An 18,230-nucleotide genomic window follows, 5' to 3' on the forward strand; every position below is an offset into this window, starting at 1 on the left:
ACATGGCCAACTCTGAGACATCCGAAGCACATATTGTTGTCGAGGATAAACCTTTTCTTTTCCTCCAGAGGCATTGCTGCAAACGTTTCACATTCATATATGAAATGGTTTTCTTGACAGCAAATGCATTCTAATTGCCCATTGCTTTCAGTGGCCGAAGGGCTGGTTTTGAAACCTGTGTTACTTTCTGATGCACTTGAGTACCTTGAAGTGGCTTTTGGTTTTTGTGACACCTTTGTTGACGTCGCCATGGAGCTGGCTTTGTGACGCTTCTGTTCCCTCTGTTCTGGTTTTTCATCTGTCTGCTTTAATGCATGAAGGGAGGAAACTGGATTGCATGCAATGCGTGCCTCATCTGCCACAAAGTCCGAAAACTCCTTGAAACCTGGATATGGCTTTCCTTCATCCAGTGCTCTAGTGACGTAACGGTTCCAGCGGCTTGTTGCCCAGTCAGGAAGTTTCAGTAGTAACTTCTGGTTTTCTTCACAGTCGTCTAAAACCTTTAGACCTTGTACATGGGGCATTGCATTCTTGCAGGAGATGAGGAAGTCACTAAACTCCCTTAGTTTAAGCGAGTCTCTTGGACCAATCTTTGGCCAACTACTCAGCTTTCCCCGGAATGCTCTTTGGACCACGAAGGAGTGGCCATAGCGCTTGTTCAAGGCATCCCAAGCCTGTGTGTACGCTTCCGCATCAGTTCTATAGAATGTTCCTTCTAACACACTAAGTGCTTCCTCACCTATGTATTTTTTCAAATAGAACATCCTATATGCTGGGTTTGTACAGCTTGTTTCAATTTAAGCCTTGAAGCCACTACTCCATTCAATGAATTTAAGTGGGTCTCCTGTGAACATGAACGGCTCTGGTGCTGGAAGTCTAGTCATTGCCAGGGATTCCTTTAATGCATGAAGCATCGAGGCTTCATTCTCCTTTGGCTCTGGGTTGCTTTCATAGCAAGGAGGGACTGAAGCACTTTGGGAAACTTGAGCACATGGAGTACTGTCATGCTGTATTGGACGCTGACTTGTTGGAGGCAAAGTGGTTATTACTTTAATATTTCCTGTTTCAGCATTACATTTTGATTCCTCTTCAGCATACACATTGTATTCAGCCTCCATGGCTTCAAGGTCCCTTTGATCTTCCAGCATCTTCAACCTCACTTGCTGGGCTTGCACCTCCATCTTCTGAGTGGAGACGTCTCTTTCCCTGTTTATTTCAGCGCGTTTTGCTGCCAAACGTGCCGCTACATCTGTCTTCTTCTCTGAGACATGACTTCCTTGATGACTACTCTGCCTATCTCTTGACACAGTTGATCCATAAATTGACCTAGCATCTTCTCTTTGGAGTAACTGTTGTAGAGCCTTTTTTGCATCCACTGCATCAAACTTCTTAATATCAGCTTCTGTATAACGCTTTTCAAGGTGTGCAGTTATTTCAGTAGTAACTGAGGTGCAGCTATCTATTTTCCTTTTTATATCTTGAGATGGAATGGCCAGAGCACGTAAAATCTCATATACTTGTTTTAGTTCTGACTCATATTTGACTACGGCTGTGATCATTTCACTTAACTCAATTTTAGAGCGTTCTTCCTTTAGTTTAGATCTCACGAGTTGAACCTCTGCTTTGAAGTTTACATATGTGCGCATAAACCTTCTTTCTTTGTTTGCTATCTCATTCTTTTTTAACTCAAGCATTTTCTCTGTTGGGCGTCTTTCCCTTTCTGATCGCCTCAGCTCTGATTCAGATTCAGATGATAGCTCCTGGAGCCCTTCTTTATTTGTTTCTAAATCTGCATCAATTTCCCTTATGCGATCTTTAATTGTTTGTATTTCTGAGTCGTCGATTTCGGTATCTAATCTCTCCTCTAATTGTGCCTTTTCAATTTCTAGAGACAGCATTATTTGCTCTAGTGTACACATTTCTGATATACTCTGGTCCATTTTTGCTTAACTACTTTGAAACTATATTATTTCAATACCAAATGACAAGGCAAACTATAGTTACACATTTCTCTGATCAACTTACAGAATTATCAATATGCAATAATTACATTTTCTACATGTATTATTAGTATAACATCAAATATAGAAGAGACTTTGTTTCCAAACTCAAAATATACATTCTTTCTGACCTGGTATCCCAAAGGTGTAATGAATTGTCCAAGGGTGTTGAAATGTCCAAGGGAAATGTCCAATGGTGTTGAAATACTGCCTCCTTGTGGCTGTCCTTGGCAATGGCAGTCTTTTATTCTTCAAATGATGCAAACAGTCACGTCAACGAACGCTGGGAACCCTGGGATATGTAGGCAGGTCTTCCACGTGGAATGCGGCGATGGAGTCTTTCAGGGAAGCAGGTCTTGCTCTATCCTGGCAGGAACGCTGGCGAGCCTCGGTGCTCAGTCCATGGCTGTTGAGATGATTCTTTCACTCGTCCTAGGCGTGGCCACGTTTTCACTCCATGCGTTACGTTTTTCACTATAACTGCTCCAGTTTGGTATTCTTCTGATAGACAAGCAACCCACGATTCTGATACTGATGTTCTTTATTTTTGTGTGCACACCGTACACACAAACACCGTGAAAAACTGCAATGTGAAACAAAGCACCAATTACACATTGAAACCAGCCAGCACGGCGTTCCGACATCACATACATGTGAGAAATTACTTCAAATCAAAATGCACAGTCAAACAGTGACAAACAAAACAACGACATACCGTGTGCGCCTTCTATTCAGAACCTCAGGAGTAGCTAGAATAGTTATATACCGTCTTAAACATCAAACTTCTCTTCATGACAGTGACGGAAAAACCCTTACACGTTCAGCCTCCGTCAATATATATACATCCCGTCTCATCGCGAGACCACAGTACGTGAACAGTGAGGTGACGTCAACACGTACAAGTTTAGATAAACAAAATAAACAATAATTGTACAACAATAACATATACATTTCTATAAAGAATCTTTTTACAGTAAGAAAATAAGAACATTATTATTACATCTTTACTATGACAGTTACAATGGTCATAATTTTGTTTAATGACCAAAGGGGGGATTTGTTGGGAATTTGTATTAAAATAACTAGAAGTGATAAATCTTACTCACTTAATCTTACTCACGTCACTTACAAGCTGATATTCTGTCGGCGCCTATCAGCATTCATTAAAAATCCATACAATAAACATTTTATCTGTGTGTGTGTAAAATTCACTGTTAAAATACATAGGGGAGGAGTCGGGGCGCCGGCCGAATGCAAGTCTATGGCACTGCAAATACTTTTGGCTTACACGTGAGCTGTAGCAGCGCTCCAATTGGCTGTCTCCTATTTCGCAAAAATTGCGCCCCGAGCATATTATAGGCTTACCTAGGCTGCAGCCTAGGGCCACTACCACTAGGGGTAGTAAAAATTAAAAAATGCCCTGAATATCCCTGAATATCCAAACGTGACGTTTTGCAATTTCCGGCTCCAAACCAGAAATTCCCTGCACCAGAGTACCAGTGTACTACAGCGGTAGAATGACAGTTTAATCGTTTTTTAGACTGGGATCTATTCATACAACAAGGGACACAGCAGCACTTTCCCGTTGTCCCCATATTGTCAGGGTATTTGAGCCTCGGAAAAGCGCTATATAAATATAATTTATTATTATTATTATTGCGGCATTTCGAAGACAGCGCCTCAGCCAACTTTGGACCCGGAAACGACAACAGGAGAGGAGAGCAATAGAGACAGAACTGAGGTGATAACAAACAGTTCAGTATGACAGAGACAACTAATAGAAAGACAACTGTATGATTATAGAGTTTACATGTTCAAGGAAATATTGTATGATAATAGAAAGGTACACTTTAATTTAATTAAAGAAGTAACAAAGAACACATTTATTATCACAATTGCATTGTGTTCCATGTCTTTCTCCGTTTGAATAAATAATGCCTAGTTGAATGGCTAAACAAGACAACTGTCTGGACAGTACTATATACAGTATATTCTCATGCTAAAATCGACTGTAAATCCAGATTTTAAAGTTGATATTCTTCCCCGTGGAGCATGCCCCCATAACCTGTGCCCCACCCAAAATGTTTAGCACCAGCCGCCACGGGTACAAACACAATACTACTTTGCTAACTTCACCATCGGTATACGGTCATTTTGAGCCCTGAACCACCGCGCTGACACCCCGAGAAGTTATGATTTTAACCGTAAACTCAATGAACCGGGAGTTCACCCGCTGCTGCAAGCGTATCTATAACGAACACGGAGATTGAATGAGCCCCGCGTCAGTCAGACTTTCCGTAGAAATACGTCGCACCGTTATATATCTAACGTTACATGTTTTAAGGCTGATCTGTGCATGATAGTGCTGCATTATGTTGATCTATTTATATCGATCTATTCTTGCCAATTCCTTATTACCAGTGGAAAGGGGGAAGACTAAAACACTTTGAATGGGATAGATAGGACTTTCCGTTCAATGGAGGAAGCATGATACTCGCGAGTTCATCTCGCTTTTCCCCCCGTTGATGTATTAAACAATCTAAGCAATCTAATCAGAGCAGTTGTTATTGTGTAATATTATTGATGGATGTGCCATTTTTGATGGAGAGCAGTGAGCGGATGACTTGATGTGAGCATGTATTTGACTAATGCCGATAGTCTTGCTCCGAAACCGGAGCTGTCTACAGCGGATTCCACAACGTTCCTTCAAACTACCGTAATTCATGAACTATAATAATTATGCCCAATCTAAAAAATTCAAACAGTTTCTGAAAGCAGAGAAGTTGCACTTTTTGAACAGTTGAACTTTTTTAGGCTTATTACGGTAGTTCACCAACAAAAAAAGCACAGTGCTCAACGTGTCAGGAGACACGCATTTCCCCCCGCTGATCTGTATAGCGGGGGGGGGGGGGGGGAATCTTATGACACGTAACTCCTCCTTGTCCCGGGTCGCTCCGTATAATGGAGAAGCGTTTCTGAAAGTACGGCACGGCTCGGCTACAAAGTCGACCCGGGCTAGCCCTGTAGTGGAAAAGCACCAATGTTGTGTCTATGAGGCATTGGTGAGTTTTGTGAAGATAAAATATATTCAGATTAACTGCCTGTTAAAGATTTGAGAGGTCTTTATTCCAGGAAGACAAAGTCATCAAGATCAACAGTAAGTTTGGAAAAATACATTCAGAAGGTGTCAACCAAACGCAGATAAACGTTCAACACCCAGTTCATATGTATTCTTTTTTATACAATCAGTCGGTGTTATAGATCAAAATTGATTCCTCAAGTTTCTAACACTCTCACCATCAAGGCATACATACTGAAAAATGTATTGTACTTTGCTGATGGGACAGTTCAACTCACTGTGGACAGTCCGGGTAGAACTATGATGTTCTTAGGAGATGGGTTCCCATAACCAGGCCTTGTTACCATTTAGGGTTCTTTAATGAGCTTGTGAATTTGTGGTTTCTGTAAACATATCAAATATACAGATCTCTATAATAAACCTAAAATAATATACTCTCTACCTAGGTGCATACTGTCCACGAGGCTAAGGCATGCACCTTCAGGTGTAACACGCATGTGCATTAACACGCATGTGCATTAACACGCATGTGCATTAGTACGCATGCACCAGTGTCCAATGATAGCTCAACCTCCCCAACTGACGAAACATTAGAATAAGTGGATTCTAATACACAGCAAATGCCCCTTGATTATCATTACACAGTTCTAACTTGACAATAATATCTAACAGAAAAGGTGATCCATAGACTGTGTAAACATCTTATATACATACTGTAGCTACTGTTACATACATAATCAATATTTCCAACGGCTAACATCCTAGCATTTAGTACAACTCAAATCAACTAACAGAGAAAATCCCCATTCAAAGTTCTTCTTTGTCACTTCACACTTTCCACAGGCGGGTAATGGGTGGGAACAATAGCTGGTTAACTCCCCCCCAACCAAGTTAATTACCTCCCATTATACAAGTACAAGAGAGTGACGTTGTTATGGCCTCAGTTCCAATCGACATTGCATCAGCATGAGAGAACAATATGGCAATATTTATAAAAGGAAACAATAAGGAAAGATTTTTTTTTTTTTTATAATAAAATAAATGTAATAATAATAATGTTGTGTCCATGTGTCCATTCATCATTCTAGTCCATAATGCATCTGGTGGGACTTTGGTGGAGGGCGTGTGATGTTTCATGCCTCATCAGAACACAATTCTATGATCTTCTAAAAAAATATCATTCTGCCAGAGTGGGGTTTTTCTGTGTCAGTGAAGCGTCTCTCCTCTCCGCGTCAAATTTGTGACCACAAACTCTGTGGCCATTTTAATGCTAGTCACAGCTAACAAAAGAGATAAAGTGTTTTGATTGATTCTGCATATCCTCATTTCCAGTGAAATAGCTGCCATCTTGTTGTTCCATTTTTGTTTATCCCACCCCTTCATCACGTTGATTGGTTTCTTGAAAACAAAACATGCCCCCCCACCCCCAAACCCTACTGTACTGTCCAGTTAGGATGGGGTGTGTTCATTGTGCATGTTTTAGCCTATAAAATGGGACAAATGTGAAATGTTATTTTAAATGGTATTTGAATAATTCTTAGTTATTATTAATTATTGATTATTAGATATTAGTAACATTATTTTGAGTTATCCCTCATAACTGCGTGGGAATTGTTTGATTATATAGATCCGTTATGCGTAGGGATATTGGGGGCTGTGATTAGGTGCTTAAATAGTGGGAGACCGTGCGTAGGGGTTCATTGTGTGATGCCAGGACTCGAGGGATGCCACGGTTAGTGTTTGATGCGTGCTTTGTGTAACATTTATATGCTTTGTTTTAGTCTTTGAATGTGTCAGAGCTGTGTATTCATGTATGTTTTTGTTGTCTGCATTCGCAGGTTTTACAATCTATTCAATTTTCAGTAAAAGTAAGAAAAACGAGTTGAATGGTATCCGTGTCCCTCAGTCCAGCCTTTCTGTCGGCGTTAGTAGACAGAACAATTGTAAAACCTACGGCCCGGGCGTCAAAGAAATATCTTTGAAAAGATTCCCGAGGTGGTGGAGAAGTAAATTGACAGCCACATTCAGAGAGGAGTTCTCCGCGGGACGAATACAAGCGTCGAGGGAACTCGGAAAAGTGGCTGCAATTAACCGGAGCTAGCTAGCCAGGTGTGCTGTCTGTGAAGCGTGTCCGTGCAGCGTGTCTGTGCAAGCCTATTGGAAAAGTGACAGTGTCGGCAGCGCGAGACAGCGCGAGAGGACAGCAAGACCAGGAAAGCTGGTCGGGTAAGCAACAGCACTGACCAGCGGACTAATTCAATGTGTATATTCAATTCTGGATGTGTATAGAGACTTGCCTTGCTAGCCAGAGAGATTAAAGTGGGACTGACTGTGTCTGCTAAAGTGGCTAACCGGCGGAGTGATATATCCTAACTGTGCAAGGAGGAGCCCTAGTGCGTCGCAGTAAACCAGGAAGTAAATGTACACAGAAGATCCGGAGTTTCAAAATAAGAGTCCCATTTATTCTTGAAGTAACCAGGAAGTAAAAAATACACAGAAGATCCGGAGTTTCGAAATAAGAGTCCCATTTATTCTGGCAGTAAATAAATATCAGTTTTGACTGTAAAACGTCACAGTTGAATAAAACGAAAATAAAAACACTAAGTGAGCAGTTTGAAGGGACTTTAATCTGTTAAAGAAAATAACAGCAGAGTTTGAATAAATATTTAAACATTGATAGCCTGTGAAAAGAGAAGGAAAATGGCTGAAGAGGACCAGTCCGTAGCTCAACTGAAAAAGGAGAGAAATTCAGCTAAATCCAACTTTAACCAAAAATCTGCCTTCATGCTCCTTGTTACACCCTCCATGGTCGAGAGCGAATTAAAGGTCCAGTGGCAGGCTTTCTCTAATGAAGCTGAGAAGCTCCTGGAAGCCAATAGTAGCTATGAAGAGGGTCTGCTTGCAGAAGCGGAAGAGGACCCCACCAAACTATCTGAACAACAGACGAGAGACATCGAGAAGGTGAGCAAAGACTGCATGACTAAATTGTCGAAGGTTGGCGATCTCGTAAAACTCCATCTGTGGTCAAGATACGGTGAAAGAAGAGTATTGTTCGCGATCAGGGAGGCTGAACGAGCTAAAGAAGAGACAGAAGAGGTCCCATTGGGCCAGCTAGACCATGACTGCCATGAGAGACAAGTGCACCATTTAGAGGAGCTCACTACAGGAGCAGAGAAAGAACTCTCTGTCTGGAGAGACTGGGCCCCTGTCGCTGCTATAGAAGACGTGGAGGGACGGCTGCATCATTTGATGTCCTCAAAGAACAAGCTCAGGCGAGATAGAGACGCCGAGATAGGAAAAGCTCAAAAGGCAACTGAGGAAGAAGACCGCGCCCGCCGCACAACAGCTGAAGGAAAGCGCCAGAGGGCTGAAGAGGAAGAACGCGCCAGACGCGCCCAGCTTATCCTGGCTCAACAGGCGGAGACTGAAGCACGGGCAGAGCTTGTTAAAGCCCAGCAAAAAGCGTTGGAGGAGACTGAGGGAGCAGGCGCACGGGGTGGAAATGCAGCTACGAGAGGCATTCCAAAAGTGAAGCTGAAGCCTACAAGTCTCCCGACGTTTAGAGGTAGCATTCGGGAATACTACCGCTGGAGGAAGGATTGGGAAAGCCTACAGGAACAAGGCGATCCCTCTGGGTCTCCGGAAGTTAGGAAGTTTCAACTTCTGGAAAGTATAGAAGAGACGATAGTGAAGGATCTCAGGCTCGCGAGCCACAATACTGCCGAAGATGTCTTCAGGGTGCTAGAGAGTCGTTTCGGAAACAAGAATGCAATCACCAACCTGATCGTAGCAGGGCTGCAGAAGATTTCTCCAGTCAAAGAGCACCAATTCAGGAAGGTGATTGATCTGATCCGAATCACAGAGAAAGCTCTAGCAGACCTTAAAGATCTTAACAATGAAGTAGCCATCAAAAACCCTCTGGTGACTGGAGCCATTGAAAACAAACTTCCACTCACTTTGAAAAAGGAGTGGCTTACTTTCAAAATAGACCCCCGAAATGGTTTCCAGCCGGAGAGATACTTTGACACCTTCCTGGACTTCCTACAAAAGCAGGAAAGCATCCTCGAACAGTTGGAGCAGATGGAGATCACGGAGATCCCAGAGAAGAAGACTGAGAAGAAGTTTGCTTTCACTAGAGCCACTGAGAGAGGCAGCGCTGATGACAAGTGTGTTCTGTGCGAAGATAAACACAGAAGTAGGCTGTTCACCTGTAAGAAGTTCAGAGGCCTCGACTTGGCAGAAAGAAAGGCTGCGGTGAAGAAGTCTAGAGCCTGCCGGCTGTGCCTTTCATCACATGGCGCTGACGGAGAGTGTAACCTTAAATTCCTCTGCACCAAGAGAGGCTGCAAAGAAGGAGAGTCGTCAGACCACCATTACCTTCTCTGCCACAGTAGAGACAGTAAGAAGGATGGTGGGGAAAAGAGAGAAACTCCAAGTAGCGGCGGTGAACGTGCAAGGAGTTTGACCGTTGAACAGGAAGAGGTCTTGTCCCAACTCGCTCCAGAGGCGGAAGAAAAGGAGCTGGAGAGGATAAAGGAGGGTCTGTCCTATGTCGCCAGCGATCACCACAGCGATGCTCCACATTGGGATGCTAGTTACCCTTGGACAGAGGATCCATCCAGTCTACCGAACAACAGAGGAGCTGTGATGGCAACATTCCTAAGAACGGAGAAACGCCTCCTGAAACAGCCGGAGTGGCGAACTGCCTACGGAGAGCAGGTTCACGAGATGGTAAGGAGGGGCGCAGCAGTGAGGCTCACACCAGAGAAGATTCAAGAGTGGAAAGGTCCGGTTTGGTGCGAGAGCCACCTGGTTGCACCCAATCCCCATTCTGTGACAACACCGGTCCGGTTAGTGTGGAACAGTAGCCAATCATACAAAGGTGTCAGCATGAACGACCTTCTGTTAAAGGGGCCAGACGTGTTGAACCCCATCAGGGCTGTGCTCCTGCGGTTTCGGACTGGGGAGCATGCGGCCCTGGGCGACATCACCAAAATGTACAACTCTATGTGGCTGAAGAACCGAGAGATACACCTGCACAGGGTCCTTTGGAGAGACGATCCTGAAGAGGACATCGGGGAGTACGCCATCACGAGGGAGAACATTGGAGACCGTCCTGCTGGTTGCATTGCTCAACTAGCAATGAGGGAGACAGCAGGGCTACCTCAGTTCATTGAAAGGGAGGAAGAGCGTCGTGTCTTGGAGAAAGACAGCTACGTCGACGACATCTTGACTTCCCATGATGATCTGAAGATGCTCGACACCATCACGAGTGGAGTGGAGGAGATCTTGAGCGCTGGAGGATTCTTTCTAAAGCCGTGGGTCCGGTCTGGCCAAGGTGGGAGGAGAAAGGACGGCGCCAGAACCTGTGGAGGGGAGAGGCCTGGAGCGACATCCAAAACCCTGATGCTACCGAGTCAGCTGAAAGACGAGGATAATAAGGCCCTTGGCATTGGGTATCTCGTGGATTCCGACCAGCTCTACGTGATGACATCAGTATACTTCTCCAAGAGAAAAGGAAAGATGAGGACAGGCCTCAACCTCAAGGTAGAAGAAGTCCGGGAGAGTACACCCAACGGCTTGTCAAGGAGAGAGCTGCTGAGCCAAGTGGCTGGCCTATACAATCCAATTGGCCTGGTGTCCCCGGCCAAACAAAAAGGAAACATCCTTGTAAGAAGAGCCTTCCAAGAGGCAGGAGGCGGGAACTCAGCCAAGGAAACGTGGGACCCTGGGAAGACAGGGTCTCCAACCGAGTGGTCGTGGATCCCCGGTGAGTGCAATGTGGCCGACATCATCACAAGAGGAGCAGTTCCTGAAGAACTGAGCGAAAATTCTCTGTGGCAGAATGGACCTGGATTCCTGGAGAAGCCTTTTGAGGAGTGGCCCGTGAAATCAGCGGCAGAAGTGGCAGCTGATGCTCGAGAAAGTGTGAACAAGCTCAAACGGAAGGCCTTCTCAGGAGCGCTCACCAGGGCCCAAGCTAACGTGAGGACCGAAAAAGAGAAAAAGGCTCTGGCAAGCTGCCCGGGGTCGTCCTCCACCGGGATGTCAGGAGGATGGTTGTTCTCCTCCCCATTGAGGAACAAGGGACATTGGTAGCCTCCCTAGACTAGTAGCTAGATCGGCTAGGTGGGAGGTGTACTGTCCAGTTAGGATGGGGTGTGTTCATTGTGCATGTTTTAGCCTATAAAATGGGACAAATGTGAAATGTTATTTTAAATGGTATTTGAATAATTCTTAGTTATTATTAATTATTGATTATTAGATATTAGTAACATTATTTTGAGTTATCCCTCATAACTGCGTGGGAATTGTTTGATTATATAGATCCGTTATGCGTAGGGATATTGGGGGCTGTGATTAGGTGCTTAAATAGTGGGAGACCGTGCGTAGGGGTTCATTGTGTGATGCCAGGACTCGAGGGATGCCACGGTTAGTGTTTGATGCGTGCTTTGTGTAACATTTATATGCTTTGTTTTAGTCTTTGAATGTGTCAGAGCTGTGTATTCATGTATGTTTTTGTTGTCTGCATTCGCAGGTTTTACAATCTATTCAATTTTCAGTAAAAGTAAGAAAAACGAGTTGAATGGTATCCGTGTCCCTCAGTCCAGCCTTTCTGTCGGCGTTAGTAGACAGAACACCTACTGTTACCTCTGACCTCATCTGCCATTCAACCCTCTCCCTCTCTGTACTGTACAAACACACGTTTATTACAGCCCTCGTTCTCTCTAGCCCAGCGCCAGGGAGGGGGCTGAAGGTAGAGGGAGTTCTGTTGGCTGTCTGGAGTGTCTGGGAGAGAAGAGTAGACCAAGACAGACTGACAGGCCTCAGTATCCAGAATAGATACACAACAGTCTTCTGTCCATACAAGCACATGTACATACAGTATATGATGGTGCAGCCAGCATACCCCCCCCGTCCTTCTTCTTCTTTAGGGCTCCTGCCTCCTTTAAACTCCTCCCACACTGGGAGCAGTCGTGTTAACTAGTGTGTGTTCTCTGATGTCTCTTTAGGTTTCCTGCAAGACTGAAACTCTTCCCACACTGGGGGCAGCAGAATGGCCTCTCTCCTGTGTGTATTCTCTGATGGCTCTTTAGGTTTCCTGCGTCACTGAAACTCTTCCCACACTGGGAGCAGCAGAATGGCTTCTCTCCTGTGTGTATTCTCTGGTGACTCTTTAGGTGTCCTGCCTGACTGAAACTCTGCCCACACTGGGAGCAGGGATATGGCCTCTCTCCTGTGTGTATTCTCTGATGGCTCTTTAGTTCATATGCCCGACTGAAACTCTGCCCACACTGGGAGCAGTGATATGGCTTCCAGTGTTTCCTCCAGGATTTTTCCCATTAGTGGCGGAGCGGTTATGACGTAGTTTCACCAAAAACTAGAGGGTGGCAACAATTATAATTTCTTAAATAGCGGTTAAGTCATTAAAGCCGAGCAGGTGATTTTATATAGAAGGTGATCAAATACCAAGATATCCTACAGCTGCAGCGGAACATGCGGAACGCACATTACACACACACACATGAGAGTACACGCACAAAACCGGCTAACGTTACTCATTAACTGTTTACACAAGTAAAATCACAGTGTGACAGTCAGATGGAGCATTCGGTAAACAACAACAGCAAGGTAATGCTATCAGTTGAGTTAAAGAAAACCAACTCTTACCTTTGAGGACACCAACATGAGCCCTGCTTACCCGTACCTCCGCCGTTCTGTTCGTGGTGATTTTAGAGGCAATAGATTATTTTTGCCCCGCGCATATTGCTATGAATAGTTCGAAGCTAGGTGCTTGCACGTTAGGTGCGAGAATGCTCGGTTAACCCATTAGCGGGAACATTATATTTGTTTCACAAAATAGGCTGATTTAATTGACCATGAACATCAGAGACGAACATTACGAATGTTCATTTAAAATACTCTATACTGAGCACTGGTATAAGAACATGAACCAGAGAACAGCAGTAAATGCAATAACCCACAGTCGTCGCTGATGATGTTGCATTTTCGATTAGGATACGGGATTAAAGGCACCGGCGACGGACTAAAAGAGAAATCCGTTTACCGGCTTTTTACACGCACATGAGTTGTTGTAAGACTCATAAATGTTTCATTTCCACGGCAAAACAAACAATACACAACGAGGGTTTAGTACTACCACCGCATGATACAGTTGCATGTCATAAACTCGTGTAGAACAGCTGGGGAGTCTGAATATGTTTTCAACAAGGCAACAACTCTGCTTCTCACTCCAATTTTAAATTGAGCTACGACTGCTAAGCTAACTAGCTAGATGACTAAGGTTGCGTTCGTAAAGTCGCTCTGAGAGCGCTGGAGCGCACACTGGGCCCGACGTCATAGAGAAACCGAGTCATTTGATTGGACGAGAGGCATTCCACGAGTGCTGATCGGATTTCCTGAGTGAATTTACGAACGCCACCCGCCACCAATAAATGCATATAGAGGAAACACTGGCTTCTCTCCTGTGTGTATTCTCTGATGGCTCTTTAGGTGTCCTGCCTGACTGAAACTCTGCCCACACTGGGAGCAGGGATATGGCCTCTCTCCTGTGTGTATTCTCTGATGGCTCTTTAGGGATCCTGCCTGACTGAAACTCTGCCCACACTGGGAGCAGTGATATGGCTTCTCTCCTGTGTGAATTCTCTGGTGTTTCTTTAGGTTTCCTGCGTCACTGAAACTCTGCCCACACTGGGAGCAGTGATATGGCTTCTCTCCTGTGTGTATTCTCTGGTGTGTCTTTAGGTTTCCTGCCTGACTGAAACTCTTCCCACACTGGGAGCAGCAGAACGGCTTCTCTCCTGTGTGTATTCTCTGGTGTCTCTTTAGGTTGCCCATGAGACCAAATCTCTTTCCACACTGAAGACAAGAGTGAGTCTTCTGTCCTCCTTGAGTCTGTGGTTGTGATTTAAGGTGAGTTGGACAAATGAAACTCTCACTGCAATCTAAACAATGGTGATTCTTCTGTCTTGAGCTCCTTCTCCTCTGTCTGTGTTGTTTATGGCTTCCTGATGTGGTGGAGCTGGGCTCCATGTCTGAGTCTGGGTTGGAGCTCTCTCCTGTAAGAATAGGAACATATACAAGATTAGAAACAACATGAAAACAAGTGCTGCTTCCATAGACTCAGCAGTGCCAGAAGTAACACCACATCTCTGGAGTCTGCACACGCTGTGGGAACATGACGTGTTCAGAGTGTTACAGAGATATTACAACAAATGGATACCGTATCAATGTTTTATCATTAACAATTGATTTAAAGCATATTCTCTCAAATATAATCAATGTTTAGCGTTTCAGAACCCTTCTGCACCGAAATGTGACGCCGCCGGCACAAATCCGCACACAACATTGAAATTACCGTAATTTCTAAACGGTTTGTGCAATCGGAAAAAATCCAACTGTCCCTGAAAGCTGAGATGTTGCACTTCAACCAACATATAGGGTATTACGGTAAAATGTGACGTGACGACATTCTCAGAGTCCATACACACAGTGAAGGCGGAGGAGGCGTTTTACAAAATCGAGGAGGTTTTACAAAATGTTTGCTATCGTAAAAATTGTTCCCTAACCTATTCTGAAGCTTTGGAAACGATGAAATAGTCTTTGCTATCTCTCGAGGGTAAGTATTATTATTATTATTATTAAAAATGTCTCGGAAATCATTGAGGGTGTCAAAACCTCCATCTCGATTTATCCAGGACGACAGCGAACACGGGGACGTGATTTCGTCAGAGTGAGTTTTTTTTGTTTGTTTGTTTGTTGTAGCCTAACACATTTGTAGCCTAACTTTTTGGGTAACTCGCATAATATTTTCCTTCGGGATGAATGAGACTCAAGCTATAATCTTATGTTATATTATCTACATTACTTTTAGCATGCCTTCTGAGGGGAGGAATGGAAGTATTGAGAGGGGAGAGAGTGCACACGGTGCCGGCGGTGACAGCTTCAGAAGCCGGTCACCAATCAGAGCAACCGGTTGGAAAACGGAGGCAGACCCTGACATTGCCCCCAAACCACCACGGTTTGCTCCCAAAAGGAGCCCCGGAGTTCAGCCCCCCCTCAACACTGGGAATCCATCCCCAGGCGAAATATTTTTACAGTTCTTTGATGAGGAGATAATGAGAGTGCTGTGTAACAACACAAACAGCAAAGCAGCAAAGAATAAAGAGAATGGTAAAACATTTGTGTGGAGAGAGTTGACCCCTGCAGACATGAAGCAGTACCTGGGCATCATGCTTTACATGGCGGTGCTGCACCTGCCCAAGGTGAGAGATTTTTGGAGGAAAGAAACCATCTTTCATGTGCCGTTTCCAGCCACCATGATGCCCAGAGACCGCTTCATGGCAATTTCTGCCAATCTCCACATGAGCGATCCAACTGAAGATGTGGAGAATGACAGAAAAAGGGGCACTGAAGAATATGACCTCCTCCACCGGGTCAGGCCACTGTATGGCATGATCAGGAACCGCTGCATGGCCATTTACCATCCCAGGCAACACATCTCTGTCGATGAGAGGATGGTCGCCACCAAGGCCCGGTTGTCCATAAAACAGTACATGAGGGCAAAGCCCACCAAGTGGGGGCTGAAGTTTTTTGTTCTTGCTGATGTAAATGGCTATACCATCGACTACAGGCTCTACACCGGCAAGTCCAAGTTTGCCACTGGGAAGGGTCTGTCGTTTGATGTTGTGGCTGACCTGGTGAACAAGAACTTCCTGGGCTCTGGTTATCACATATATTGTGATAACTACTACACCAGCCCAGCCCTCTTCAGACACCTCGGCCAGCAGGGATTTGGGGCATGTGGAACCTACCGGCAGGGTAGAGTTGGCACTCCATCCTCTCAGGAGAATGCTGTGTGTAAAAGGTAATAACAGTAATAATACTATCTAGACAGAATAATAATAGTAATAATACATTTGATTTTATTTGTAATGCACTTTTTGTTTGAAACACCTCAAAGGTCACCACGAGGAACCATCCGGTGGATCAGGGATGGTAACCTGCTCTTTGTAAAGTGGATGGACACGAGAGAGGTGCACCAATGTCCATCCAGTCTACACTGGCGAGACGGTACTGCGCTGGCAGAAGACAGGTATTGACATAATGCTGTAATGTAACCTTTTTGTCAGTTGATGAATAAATGACAGGAGCAAAACACATTGAATTACCATTGTGACAATGTGCACCCTCCTTTTCTCTCCTATCTATCTAGCTGATGGACAAAATGAGAGGGTCCCCATCCCCAGGCCCACAGCTGTCGGGGAGTATAATAAGTACATGGGGGGTGTTGATACATCTGACCAGATGCTGGGGACAAACTCTGTCCACCGCAAAACCAGGCGGTGGCCTATTACTGTGTTCCAGCACTTTGTGGACATTAGTATGACAAACAGCTACATAGTCCACAAGGAGCTATGTAAAAGCAAGCAGGAGGTATGTAATTGTACTCTTCTGTATTTTGCACTGTCCTGTCTTGTCCTTGCACCTTTTGTATGCTTGTCTACTTATTGTTATGCACCAACATTCCAAAGCAAATTACATGTATGTGTGAAAACCCCCGGCAAGAGTAAATCTGATTCTGATTTTGTTTCAGGGACACATGACACGCCAGGACTTCCAGGAGCAGCTGACTGCCCAGCTCCTGGGAGTGCCACTGCATGGCAGGACGAAGAGGATCCCCAGCCAGGGCCATTTCCCTGTCCCTGTGAGTGACGGTCAGGGGAAGGGCAAGACCGTGAGAGCCACCCTGGGGAGAAAGAGGTGCACTCTGTGCAAAAGAAACACTCCTTGGAGATGTAGAGAGTGTGGTGTGGGCCTCTGCCTTCAACTCGACAGGAACTGTTTCACTCTGTACCACGACTGAGTACAGTAGGCCTGTCTGTATATAGTTAGTTAGTTAGTCCTCTTCACCCCGTTGAGGGGCATAGGGCGTCCACCAGAGCTCTCCATCTCACTCTCTTTTAGGCCTGGGCCTTTGTTTTTGTTGACTAACACCTGGATCTTGCTTGTGAGGCATAGCTTGTGTATATAGTCTGTTCTTAATTATTTGTATAATAGTCTGTTCTAAATCATTTGTATATAGTCTGTTCTTAATTATTTGTATATAGTCTGTTCTAAATTATTTGTATATAGTCTGTTCTTAATTATTTGTATATAGTCTGTTCTAAATCATTTGTATATAGTCTGTTCTTAATTATTTGTATATAGTCTGTTCTAAATTATTTGTATATAGTCTGTTCTTAATTATTTGTATATAGTCAATTTAATTTAACTAAAAACCCTCTAAAATCAATTCCGTTTTTGTGTTTTTCTTCCCTCAAAACATTTCAGTAATGTCAGATATTGAAAGCTGAAGTAATCCTGACAAAAGGAGCAAAGGCATTTACTCACAGGACATTATCTGACATTTTTACAGCCAAAACATTACAAAATACCTTTATTCTTGACTAAAAACCTATAAAACCCAATTCAGATTTTCTTTTTCCTCCATGTCACTAATCACTAGAATGGTCATTACTCTTGAACAATATAAGATATTTCTAACCTGTCTTCTATTCTGAATTGCCAACAGAATTGTGCATGCCTCATACCCTCTAACTTTCCTTCAAGCTTGTAAGTAAAATGGTTTAAAATGCAGTTTTCTGATGGAGTATGGCAGCCGGAGAAGATTTTTGTAAAGATTGCTGTGTGAAATCTGCTGGATAAAGGATAGTTATTCTCAAATAATAAAATAAACATTGATACCATTTAAAAGTACTAGCTCTTCTCTTTAAAATGGTCATATCATTTTTGGCTCTGTGATGTAATATGAAAACACCAAAAATGTTCTTGTATCGGAATGCCATATTCCGGAATATGAACATATGAAAATATGAATATAAAATTAGGTCTAAAAGGGTTAAGAGTATTCATGTTGTACCTAGTTTAACTGTCACTCACTGTCTTGCTCAACAGTTGTGATTCCATGATCAGTCATAGAAGTTAGATAACTAACAGCTTTTGTTTGAATGAATCAACAACTGCTATGGAGGAAATCATGGGGAAAATACAAATGAAAATAAATCTGATTCTGTCTGATTGCATACACCACTAAATATCTGCCAGCGCCCTTTGAACCACTCATTAAT

The 18,230-nt window shown here is 43.9% G+C and overlaps 1 protein-coding gene across 1 annotated transcript; it reads left to right on the forward strand.

Moving 5' to 3' along the window:
• Positions 1–15,218: 15,218 nt before the first annotated feature.
• On the forward strand, positions 15,219–16,966 carry LOC308175596 (piggyBac transposable element-derived protein 4-like; the record flags this gene model as incomplete). The annotated part of the gene is made up of 4 exons (XM_080551233.1): positions 15,219–15,967; positions 16,119–16,195; positions 16,316–16,536; positions 16,697–16,966. The coding sequence occupies 4 exons, from the start codon at positions 15,219–15,221 to the stop codon at positions 16,964–16,966; spliced, it is 1,317 nt and encodes a 438-aa protein (XP_080407359.1).
• Positions 16,967–18,230: the final 1,264 nt, after the last annotated feature.

Source organism: Nansenia antarctica, assembly GCF_963989245.1.
Source record: "Nansenia antarctica genome assembly, contig: SCAFFOLD_25, whole genome shotgun sequence".
NCBI lineage: Eukaryota > Metazoa > Chordata > Actinopteri > Argentiniformes > Microstomatidae > Nansenia > Nansenia antarctica.